The sequence below is a fragment of the Pygocentrus nattereri genome, chromosome 18 (genome assembly GCF_015220715.1).
Source record: "Pygocentrus nattereri isolate fPygNat1 chromosome 18, fPygNat1.pri, whole genome shotgun sequence".
Taxonomy (NCBI): Eukaryota; Metazoa; Chordata; class Actinopteri; order Characiformes; family Serrasalmidae; genus Pygocentrus; species Pygocentrus nattereri.
Genome location: NC_051228.1, coordinates 27,991,458 through 28,003,882, shown reverse-complemented (window position 1 = coordinate 28,003,882; position 12,425 = coordinate 27,991,458). Strand labels below are relative to the sequence as shown.

General features: G+C 40.8%; 1 protein-coding gene across 4 annotated transcripts in view; it reads left to right on the top strand.

Annotated features, from left to right (window-relative positions):
• map3k1 (mitogen-activated protein kinase kinase kinase 1, E3 ubiquitin protein ligase) overlaps positions 1-12,425 on the top strand; it is a 49,162-nt gene that overhangs the window by 33,628 nt on the left and 3,109 nt on the right. For 2 of the 4 annotated variants that reach the window (XM_037547496.1, XM_037547498.1), the window contains exons 9-19: positions 852-1,041; positions 1,520-1,786; positions 4,285-4,406; positions 4,799-4,890; positions 5,292-5,559; positions 6,271-7,528; positions 7,705-7,857; positions 9,127-9,289; positions 9,475-9,606; positions 10,470-10,612; positions 11,437-11,568. In XM_037547496.1, the coding sequence (XP_037403393.1) occupies positions 852-1,041; positions 1,520-1,786; positions 4,285-4,406; positions 4,799-4,890; positions 5,292-5,559; positions 6,271-7,528; positions 7,705-7,857; positions 9,127-9,289; positions 9,475-9,606; positions 10,470-10,612; positions 11,437-11,568 (2,920 nt within the window). The remainder of the gene's footprint in view (positions 1-851; positions 1,042-1,519; positions 1,787-4,284; positions 4,407-4,798; positions 4,891-5,291; positions 5,560-6,270; positions 7,529-7,704; positions 7,858-9,126; positions 9,290-9,474; positions 9,607-10,469; positions 10,613-11,436; positions 11,569-12,425) is intronic. The other 2 variants (XM_037547497.1, XM_017697295.2) reach the window with 2 other exon arrangements.

Here is a 12,425-nt window from a genome sequence, read left to right as displayed (position 1 = left end):
ATACCCCTCCGATGTGGGATTCTCCCCACACAAAAAGGCCTGAAACCAAACCCTGTTGTTTTTCTCCTGGAAACAGCAATTAGTCTAATTTTGCTGAATAAATTTAATCTCCAGATGGCACTTTTCATCTCTTAATAGCATGCTCAGGCAGGTTGGGTTGCCTGGGTAATATTTGTGGAGTATTTGATAATTTAACAGCAGCAGTTTCTTTGTACAGTATATTACTAAATGTTAATTTCAAACCTTCTTGATTGAATGACCTTGTAGCAACATTTGTCCAGTCTTTGTTTGTAAGTCATATTTTCACTTCTAGCATGTTCAGCTATAAAGATATAGGTGAAACTCAACAGGTGCTGTTATACTGATCCTACATCCATGAGTGCTTTTGGTTAGTTAGTAGTTCTTTTGACCAGTTACAGTTTTTGATATATTAAACATCATGGTACTTGGCATCATTTGGCTTTATAGTTTATTTAAGAAACTGTCCCAATCTATTAAAATATATTTTTCCAATGATGTTCTAGTCAATGATTAGAGATTTTGATAGCGTGAGCAGGATCCATTTTCAGAACAAAATTTTTATTCCTGTTTCCTTCATGTATTTAATAGGTGAAGTAAGAGAACTGTTATACTAGCTGTAGTGTTAGATTTTTTTTTTTTTTTTTTTTTTTTTTTTCCCTTTCTCTACGTCCTGTAGAATCTACACCACCTAGAAACTGTTGTTTTTCTTGCTTGATGTACTATGCGTACTGTGATAGCCTATTTTAACATTTTTTCAGTTTTGCAACTGAAAAATTCCTGTTTTAAACCAATCACAGTGTGCAGTAAAACTTTTATGTCTTTATATCCAGTCATGAACCAGCATCTACAGTGGAGAGCTCCACAAGTCGCTCCCAAAGCCAGATAACTTCATCCACCGCTTCCTCATCCCCCCATGCTGAAAGCCAGAGAATGGCCCAGGAGGGAGATTTCTCCCTGCCCCACTATGGAGTGCAGCAGATCCCTCAGTCATACAAAGAGCTGGCTGAGCCTTGGATCAAGGTGAGCTGAGAGTTGAGAATTGATTCACCTTAGGAGATCTAAGAGGCATTTAAGAGAATAACGTAGCTTTAAAAGGCATTTGGTTTTTACATTTGTGATGCTGACATATAATTTCAGTTATTCCCATTATTATGGTGAATAACAGTTTTATCTTGGTGTGATGGGTATTTTAGCATGTCTCTGTCAAGAACGGTCCTCACATTGAGAATTTACACTATTGTAGCATGTACAACCATTGTTTGCTTCTTTTATTTTTGTTCTTTTTTTAATACATTTTCTCAATTTCACTTTATCTATTCAAGCTGGATTGATTTTACCTGTGGAACTCATATAATTGAAGTGATTACTCAAGATCTGTAATTCTAGTCCAATGAACTTCTGTAATTGACTAACCCAGAGGTTCCCTCAGTAATAGAACCTCCTCTGGTAAAAGTGGTCATGGTAAAATTCATGTTTGTATAACAACCTCCCTACTCAGGTGTTTGGTATGGAGCTGGTGGGGTGTCTCTTCTCCCGTAACTGGAATATCAGAGAGATGGCCTTGAGACGGCTATCACATGATGTGAGTGGCGCTCTGCTGCTGGCCAATGGCGAGCGCTCAATGGCAAGCGGAGGTGCTGGAGCAGGGGTGGGACTTGGAGCAGCAGGAAGTGAGATTTCAGGGGATGTTGTGGTCGAATCCTGCTGCAGTGTGCTCTCCATGGTCTGTGCAGACCCTGTCTACAAAGTCTACGTGGCTGCATTGGTAAGACACCGTCCCGAGTATTTCTAATTATACCCCATTATGGTCCATACAAGAGACAATCTTGATGAGTCATTTTCTAATGCCACATGCTTTCAAGTCAGGAAAAATAAATAAGAGCAGTAATTGAGTATTTCAACAAGGTACACAGCGCATATTCTAATAATCTACAGTCAGGTGTCAGAGACCAGTACTTGGTCTTGGTCAGTACTACATCAGGTGCACAGTAGCATTGCTAGCGCTGAACAAGTAGTGACAATAACAACTTGGCTTGACACTTAGTAGGAGTGGAAAACATGATGAAATTGTGTTGTCATCATGGTAAACTGCATCACAAAAAGCTTTTCTCAGTGGATATTATCAGTAATTGACCTATTGCACATTTTAATTAAAGAGATTCAACAGTGGGTCCTTAAGGGTGAAGCCATTGAAGGTTTTATGATGTGTATCATGTATTATAAAAGTAATTTAAAGTATGATATTACAGGTTTATTACAGTCGTTCATCTAAGCGGATCAGTCTTTGCCTTACCTTTTATATTTTGCTCACTTTCAGTGCTTTCTTGGACTTTATACCATTAGCTTAGAGCGCTCATTCAGCCCCTTTTTCAGATGCATGTGAAGCCTTCACACGATCACTACCCTGCATCACATGCATTTCACCACTGCATCATCACATGAATTGGTCACAAGTATGGCAGCTTATTTATTCTCGTGACCATAAATACAACAATAGCAGGAAGTTGCACAACTCCAGGCCAGCTCATATGCTCGAATGTTATGGGATGTCTGAGAAGTCCAGGTCAGGTTAGGATGACTTAGATTATAAAGCTTTTGTGTAGCATCAGTGAGTGATTGCTACTTTTAGGCTACTTACTTACTTTAGGCTACTTGCTACTTATTCACTTGTTTTATATATTTGCTTGCTTCCTTGCTTACTTATTATTATTTTTTTATTATTTTCTCTTTCATCTAATGCTTCCCAGACAAACAAAAGCAATACTGTGATTTTATTGAAAAATAAACACCCAAAATATCCTCTTGAGGTTCATGGTTTTCTTAGATTTTTCTTTGATGGCGCACTAGGGCTTAGAGTTTATTTTTGCTAATCGCAGAATTTTTTGGGAGCTCCTTGAGTATAACATTTATAGTTTGGTTTTCCTTTCGTTGGCTTTCATTGAGGTTATCAGAGCCGTGCCAAAGTTCGATAGGACAACAAACCACGTCGGCTAGTTTTAAAGTTCACTTCAAATCAGGAAGTCTGAAAAGCTGCAGGGATCTTCAGGCTGGGGCTGAAAGAAAAGGTTTCTTTTTACCACTCTTAACCTATTTCTGCTTCTTGTAAGGAACAATAGCTCTTGGTGGCTGTTTTCATGGCAGACTTCTGGGAGTTTGACATTTCCCTGAGGCTCTTTGCTCCAGCAAGCAGCATTTTATGAAAACAAGAAAAGTTCTGTCCTCTTGGGGGTTTTCCAGCATATTTAGCGCAGTCAGATTTTGCCGTGTTCTTCTGACAAAGAGGAGAATCGAGTCTGTAGACTAAAAATACCATTTGCACTTGTGTTCAAGGGAAGGCCAGCAGCATTTGTGTCAAATCTGTGCTTTAGGGAAGCTTTATCATTCCATGAAGACCATTTTTCTTTGTAATGGTCGTGTTTGTATTGGGTGAAAACACTGTCTGCGGACTTAACGTACTGGAAAGTATTGTTAGGCTGTTAACTGTGTTTGGATATCTACTTAGTTTTTTTGCTGAGCAGTGAGTGTTCGTCCGTCCTTTTTTTTTTTTCCTCTTTTTTTCTTCATCTTTCATAGCCTGGGGAAGGTGTAGGCGGCAAAGTGTGTTTGTGGAGTTGGAGTGAGAAGGAGAATCAGAGCCTATCAGTGCTGGGCAGCGTTCCAGTGCAATGCACTATCAGTCACCACTCCCCAGTTTTCTCTGGGAGTTAGGGTCAGGGTGAACTGTTTCTCACACTCACATAGACTATATTACTCTGTTAACGTGTTGAGTTCTTGCTGCATATCCCTGCATCTTTGTTGTCACAAGAATAGTCAAGCAAGGTCAAAAGTTCATGGCTGTCTGTTTGGTCCTGTGACCCTGCATTACATACATACATCATTCAAACAGACACAACTAGGCTTATTTAATAGTTCTTTATGTGACTGTCAACTCCAGGTAAAAGGAATAGTGCGACCAAACATGCTACCTTGGCTAAAAACAAATGGAGGCTAATGGCCACCAATTAGCATGCCCCTGTTTGCATGATGCTTTTCATTGTTTGTAACACTAGCTTTTTTTGACCAAACTGTTTCTATATAACTAACTACATATGGCAACAATCACTATTTCACCAGCAGCTCCTTTACTAATTTCAGTGTATATAAAAGCATGGGCTTGTTTAATGTCCATGTCATAGTTTCACATGTCAGTCTTGATTGTAAAACATATTAAGAACAGATTTTTGTGTATAGTGAAGCATTTTCTTATTCTGTGTATCTGTACAGAAAACCCTGCGGGCCATGCTTGTCTACACGCCATGCCACTCTCTGTCGGAGCGCAGTCGCCTGCAGCAGCTGCTCCGGCCTGTTGTGGAGACCATCTTGGTCAAATGTGCTGATGCCAACAGGTGGTGCACCCTCAATGAAAGCTGTGTCAATTTAGAGCAGGGTGTCTAATCTTGTATGCGAAGGGCCAATGTGGCTGCAGGTCTTCATTCCAAACAAACAGCTCACACCTGATTTCTCTTGTTTAATCAGTCAATCTCAGCGTTTTAACACCTGATCAAGTGCTTTGTTGCAACAAAAACCTGCAGACACAGTGGTCCTTCCCCGGTTTAGAGCATTTGCAGGCTTCACTAAAAGTAAACTCCTGCCACCTAGTGGCAAGTCTTTGCAATTGCTCACTGAAATTCATTGGCATGTATTTAAAAGAATTATATTCACCATGTGTTCATAAATGTAAACAATCTTCTCAGTTTTGCATGATGAAACTAAATAAAGATTCTTTATATGTTTACAGTCGCACCAGCCAGCTATCTGTGTCCACGCTACTGGAGCTCTGTAAAGGGCAGATAGGAGAGCTGGCTGTTGGCAGAGAGATTCTTAAAGCAGGTATTAAAATATGTCCTCAATAACTAATGAACTGATTTCTGTAATTACATAATTCTAGAGTGGGTTATGCTTTGCACAACACATATTACTTATGTCCTTACAACATACAAATACATACTACCTTTTAAATGCTGCAGACATTTTATATAGTAATTTCTATAATGTATTGGTTTTATGGTTCCCAAATGTGTGATTTATGTAGTTATGATGGTTAGTAAACTAAAATGTTGACTAACATACATAAAATTGCAGTTTCTATGAGCTATATTAAGGTGCTTAGTCCTATTGTGTACGCAATCTTTGCTCATTTTGATCTCCCCCGACCCCCCCCCCCATGTTTTGTTCTAAGAATTTAATGGCGAGTCATTATTTAATTTTTTTTTTCCTCTGTGTTTGTTCAGGATCCATTGGTATAGGTGGGGTGGACTATGTGCTGAATTGTATCCTGGGCTCACAGACAGAGGCCAATAACTGGCAGGCTCTGCTGGGCCGCCTCTGTCTAATCGACAGACTGCTGCTGGAGTTCCCAGCCGAATTCTACCCTCATATTGTCTCAGCATCAGACTGTGGACAGCCCCACAATCAGGTGGAGAGGTACAGGACTTCCCCATCTAAATATCAACATCTGTCTGTTGTGATGGATACAGCAGTAAGGTGCCCTGTTACAATGTGAGCACAAATCACAAAGAAATCTGTTATTGCTGGGGCCTCTGCGTGTTATGAAAACCTACTAAAAAAATAGAAGTGAACTGATTGCAGAAGATTGAAGTCTTGTTAAACAACATTCCTGGTCAAATGACAGATTCTGTTGATTTTCTAAGTGAAAATAAGTAAACACATCCTCTCCAAGGAACTAATTTATAGCATTTTCACATTTATTTGCTAAGTTTGATATATTGTTTAAAAAATTAAATAAAAAAAATAACCCTAAAATATTAATGAGCTGGTGCTTTTGCACAGGTCACTTTTAGTTTGTTGTTGTTTGTTTGTTTGTTTGTTTGTTTGTTTGTTTGTTTTCCTTTTTTGGTTGTGGAATTTAGTGTTTCACAGAAATTTTGCTCTTATGTAATGTAGGTTCAAAACTTGTTTGCACTATGTGATTTTGGGCATTGGATTGGATTGCTTTTTAGGCCTGGTCCTGCTGAATTGCACACTAAAGTGTTTTTCTTGTTGTGACATACTGACTTCCACTATGGAAAGGCTAGGTAATTAGCTGATGTTAGAGCAGGGAAAACAGAAAAATATAGAGGTACTCCAGAAACCAGTACCATTGGTGATATTGAATTTTACTGTTTACTTGAAGTTTTACTTGCAGTTGTTTTTAATGCTTGCTGACCCATATGATGTCACCCTGCTTAAGATTTCATATATATATTCCAGGTACCAGAAGCTGCTGCCTCTGCTGAGCTTTGCGCTGCAGTCCATCGATAACTCTCACTCCATGGTGGGGAAGCTCTCTCGTCGTGTGTTCCTAAGCGCTGCCAGAATGGTAGCCCGTGTGCCTCACATCTTTGTCAAATTGCTAGACATGCTGAGTGTCACCAGCTCCACCCACTATGCCCGTATGCGTCGTCGTCTGCTGGCCATTGCAGAGGAGATGGACATTCTGGAAGCTATCCACCTAGGCCTGGAGGATGTGCATATGGCTTCTAGCCAGCACCAGCACTGCGAGGCCTTTCTGGAACCTTCAGCGCCTCACAACTCCCCCATTTCCACAGAAAGGAACTCGCCCACATTTGGGCTGCAGCAGCCTGGTAAGATGGGGCGAGTAGGTGTGGCCAGTGCCAAACCTGCAGATGAAATCGCAGAGAGGCTAGCAGCTATGGCTACTACCACCAGCCATGCTGACCAACCAAAGCCACCAGTCCAGCTCCGCTCTAGACCCATGAGCCAGTGTCTTAATTCACCCTCCTCCAGTCAAGCACCCACCTTGCCCTCTCCTTCCACGTCCCACGCCCCAGCTTTTCCACCAGACAACCCCAAAGCCCGGCCACAAAGTTTCATTCTTAGCAAGTTCACACAATCTTCCCCTGGTGCCCAGCGCAAGTTCCCTATACAAAAGGGAGCTAGTGGATCCAGTAAAGACCTAGAAAAGTTACCTTCACCCGTGTTCCCCCAAGCCAGGCCACTGCCATCCACTCAGATCCACCGCCCCAGACCCTCTAGACCCTCTCCTTCCACCTCTTCTGACGGCACTAAAGCACCGTGCTTTGGAGCCAAGAGCAATATGAAGCTTGAGCTTCAGGACCACCAGTCAGCAGACAGTCCTGCTTCGGTGTTCATCCCCAGTGATGATGCAGTCTTCACACCCGTGGAAGAGAAGTTCCGCGGCCTAGACGCCTCAGCCGAGCTCAACTCCAGCATGGAGGATCTTCTGGAAGCTTCCATGCCAGCAGCGGACAGCACCGTGACCTTCCAGTCAGAGGTGGCTGTGCTGTCTCCTGAGCAGGCTGGCTCCAGTGATGACACCTACAATGAAGACATGACTCAGAACCAGAAGTGCAAGGAGAAGATGGAAGCTGAGGAGGAGGAGGCACTGGCCGTAGTCATGGCAATGTCTGAGTCTCAAGATGCTCTACCCATCATACCACAGCTGCAGGTGGACAAGGGAGAAGACGTCATCATTATTCAGGTGGATGTGAGTGCACAGAGGATATTTCTAATTTATCCTTACATCATTGTAGAATGACGTAGTTTGATTCTGTGACTACAGTTGGTAGAAAGTTTGAATGCAAGTTTAGAGCTGTATTCTGTTTTAGGTAGAGATACATGTGCTTCCGGATCATCGTTAACATTACCTATCCATCCTCTTAGACCCCGGAGACACTACCTGGTCATACCAAAGCGAAACAACCCTACCGTGAGGGTCTGGAGTGGCTAAAAGGTCAGCAAATCGGCCTGGGAGCATTCTCCTCCTGCTACCAGGCACAGGATGTTGGCACTGGAACACTGATGGCTGTCAAACAGGTGTGTGGGTAAATGCTCGTGATGAGAGATATGTAAATACCATGATTGAAAAAGGTGATGAGACCATTCACCTTTAGCAGAATGACAGGGAAAATGCAAGTTAAATAATATTTACAATACCTTTAGGTACCTGAGAATATAATACTAACAAAGCTGTTTAACTGTTTTCAAAACACTAAAATTAAAATAAATTCAAATAGTGTCAATACAGTAAGTAGTGGTTTTAATGTATTTTAGAGAGGGTGGGTGGGTGGGGATTGTGTCTGTGTGTGTAACCATTTTCAAACCTTTTCTCAAGAAAGTCCAGTATTATTTGTAGTTACCATCCAATACCTAGTTTGACAAATCAGTCCTTCTTTAAATTAAATCGTGTGCTAGTGGTGCATTTGGCCAAATCTGTGTGACTGCAAAGGGCATCATGGAAAAATCTGGAACCTCATTTTCACACCAGCTCACATCTCTATTCTATACCAGCTCAACTATTCTTTTGAAAAAAAATTATTTTTGTTAATTATTACTGTATTTATGTTTTTTCTAAAGTTATATTCGCAAAAACACCTTACAAATGAGATGATGAATGTGAACAATTTGCATAAATGCCTAAAACACTTGCCTGGTACTATATAGATGTTGGGTATTTATTTCACACTGTATTGGCTTTGTTAAAAGGAATTTCTTTTTTTCAATTGAATTTGGAGCTCATCCTTAGATGTGATACAAGGAAGTGGCTCAAGAAATGGGGCAAGGGGCAACTCTATTACAGATGCACAATGATGGCACAGTCATATCTGTTTTGGCTGATACTTCCTTAAGAAATGTGCCACAATTTAAAAAAAAAAATTCTACCAAAAACTAGAAGTACAATTATTTTTGCTTTATGTTCTGTGCTACAATAAATCTAATTAAACAGGTCAGCTAATAAAGCATGCCGTCTTTGGAATGAAAGATGAAGTTGTCAAGTACTGACAATGTACACCATGCTCAGAAAAGCATAGTGTCATTTATTTATTGTGTTACAGTATTTCATTACCAACCCCTAAGCCCAAATTCACCATTGCCTAGACTATGATGCAAGTACTTGCACAGTAGTGCAATATGGACAGTAATAATGTTTTACCATTAGGAAAAAAAACATTCCAAAATTAATGCAGTTGAAACGCAACATTCAGGTTGTCACATGTAAACTCTCCTCATGTCCAGCTTAGGAATTTTGCTCAGCAGAAGAATATATAGGCTCTTGCATTGACTTCCTGTGTTGTGGCCTCCTAGGTGACATATGTGCGGAATACCTCCTCAGAGCAGGAGGAGGTGGTGGAAGCTTTGCGGGAGGAGATCCGGATGATGGGTCATCTCAACCACCCCAACATCATCCGCATGCTGGGTGCAACGTGCGAGAAGAACAATTACAACCTGTTTGTGGAGTGGATGGCAGGTAAAACACATTTTGTTAAGTAAAAGATCAATTTTTTTTCCCTCAGTTTCCTCTTTGGCAGAGCCTGGCAGCCCTCACAGTTTTCTTGAAATTCTTTGATGTTTTTATTATGGAATCTCTTCTGTGCCAGCTCTGGAACCTTCCATCACGGTCTAAAACAATCACCTTCCTCTGTTTCCTCCCAGGTGGCTCCGTATCTCATCTCCTGAACAAGTATGGGGCCTTCAAGGAAGGCGTGATTATCAACTACACAGAGCAGCTACTCAGAGGCCTGGCCTACCTCCATGAGAACCAGATCATCCATCGTGACATCAAAGGTGAACCACACACTTCCGCATGAAAGCTCTGTTAAAGGAGAACTCCACACATTGTTTTTAGTTCAGATATCTGGCAGCGTGTATGTAACCACTTCATATAACAGCTTTCTGTGAGCAGACCTTTTAAGGTATTAAAAGCTTATGGACGTCTTTATTTCTATCACCACCACTATGAACAATTCTGGCTCTTATGCTCCAGTTTACAAAAACTTTTCACACACAACCACTCTGAATAGCTCAGCTTAACAATATATGTAGTAATTCTTAAACATTTCTGGAATTTCCCTTTTAATGTACAAACATTTCTACAACACCTTCTAAGACAGAGGATTAGACATAGCAAGAATCCCCCAAACCTTCCTTACTTTTCAATCCTGGTCCTCTGTCTGTAGTTTAGAAGGAGGTGTTATAAAGATGTGAAAAAGAAGTATAGATGGTACAACTTTTCTTTCAGTCTTCCTTTGCATATACTGTTTGCATCTGTGCATAACCCTTGGGGTTATACCTCAATTCTGGGGGACATGATTTCTCAGTGAGCCAAATATCTCCTAATCATTCTATCATCTTAATGTTAGGCTTAAATTACCCTTTTTACAAATTGATTGAGATCTTGCTTTGTGAAATTAATAATCCTCTTTCTGCATTGAAGCTCTTGTAGCTTAGCTGCAAAAAAATACAAATAAAAAAGCATTGCTTTAGATTAAAGCATCTGCTAAAGAATAAAATACAATTTCATGGAACTTATTAATTCAGTAACCTTTTTGGGTAGTACTTAAATGGTAGCTTGTTAATCCTTCCTAGTACACACTTCCAGTGGCTTTTTTTTTTTATATATTTTGATGGCTTTTTCTCTCTTTAATTAGGTGCCAACCTGTTGATTGACAGCACAGGCCAGAGGCTGCGGATAGCTGACTTTGGCGCAGCGGCCAGGCTAGCCTCCAAGGGCACGGGTGCAGGCGAGTTCCAGGGCCAGCTCCTGGGAACCATCGCCTTCATGGCCCCCGAAGTAAGACCAAGTGACAAAACGGGCATATCGAAGCACCAGCATGCTTCATTAATGCAAGGCCACCAACTCAAAACCCCTGCCTTCTACAAATTAACTCGCTTATCTCAATTCAGACCAAACCTCTGTATACAATGTTATTTCGTCTTGGTTAATTTGCTTTTGTGAAGAGAGTGCCCACAGAGGTGCAGTCCTTGCCTTGCCTTTTAACTCCGGGCATTTAAATGTCAATGGCCTCCAACAAAGCTGTGGCCAAGTCCAGTGACCACTCTGTGTGGCATTCAGAGTCACGTGGGTCGCCAGAGAAACTGGCCAAAGTGGATTTGGATCTCTCACTAACTCCAAATGAAAGAAAATTGTAATCCTTTTGAGGCAGTCACAATGGGCTGGCCCCTTAATGCCTTGTTATCATTGTGGGCCCAAACCTTGTTTAATTAGGAGGCAGTTCAGCAAGACTTGCCTCCTCCCTGGCACTGAGCTTCATTACTGAAGCCTCTTCATGCTGAACAGCCCCCCTTTTCTCCTTTTCTTCTCTGTGCAAGCGCTAAATAATAAACACATTCTTAGAAGTTTGATCTTTGGAAGTTCTTGAAGGAGATGAATGAAAAGACTCTAATTGCAGTGGCCTGTGAGGCTGAGGCTGTGGTGATTTTGAAGCTACCATTTTGCTTTCAACAGAGAAGGCAAAAAAAAAAAAAAGTTCCTTGAAGTTGGGCAGTAACAACATTTTCCAAATTTCAATATCCCACTCAATGCCAAGATTATGAATTAGTGGATCTTTGCTGATGGTGTAGGCTGCATGGTAACGGAGTGTTGTGCGCCTGCAGGTGCTGAGAGGGCAGCAGTATGGCCGTAGCTGTGACGTTTGGAGTGTGGGCTGTGCCATCATTGAGATGTCTTGTGCAAAGCCCCCTTGGAATGCTGAAAAACACTCCAACCACCTGGCCCTCATCTTCAAGGTCAGTAACATGGCAGACACACATATTTGTACATTATGCTTCCTTTCTACATCTTGGATTTTATGCTCCATCACAACGGAGGGTATTGTGAGGCTCTGACAAATATAAAGAGGGTTCCTGCACATCCTGGGGAACCTGGAAAATGACAGACTAGTTTTTCAGTCATGGAAATACCTGGAACTACCTCAATATGGCATTAATCTTAGTACATTGCACTCAATGTGACTGAAACATTAGTCAGCAGAAAAATGTTGCATTTAAATGGGTGTGTCAACTTTTATCAACAAAACCAACAAGACATTTATAGGACAAAATCCATCACTTAAGTTATATGCAAAAGTCTTAACACCCCAAGTGAAATGACTTCACTTGGGGTGTTAAGACTTTTGCATATAACTTAAGTGATGGATTTTGTCCTATAAATGTCTTGGGAAATGATATCTTAAAATGAGCAGGAACCATGATAAGCTTTCAATGTGTTGTGAAGATAAGGAAACCTGAAAAGTTTTCTAAAACAAAGTATGTTTATTCCTACAATATAATAATTCTCAAAACTTTTTAACAGTCTACTGCAGTCATTTTGCTTTACTATTTTAACGTAAAAGTAAAAATCACAATTATGTAATGAATTATATTTGCATTTGATTTGAACTGTGTTTACGGTTCCTGTCTATATTTGTTACATTGATAGATCTGGATGTACAACCAAAACATCAAATTCAAATCATAAAATATTTTCTCTTTTACTTACAAGTTACAGTCTGCAATGTCAGACAGAATTTCTCCGCTTGGTTCACCGAGCTATGAGAGAGAAATGATTTTCTTGAATGAAACTTTCTTTTGGTATTACTAGGGTT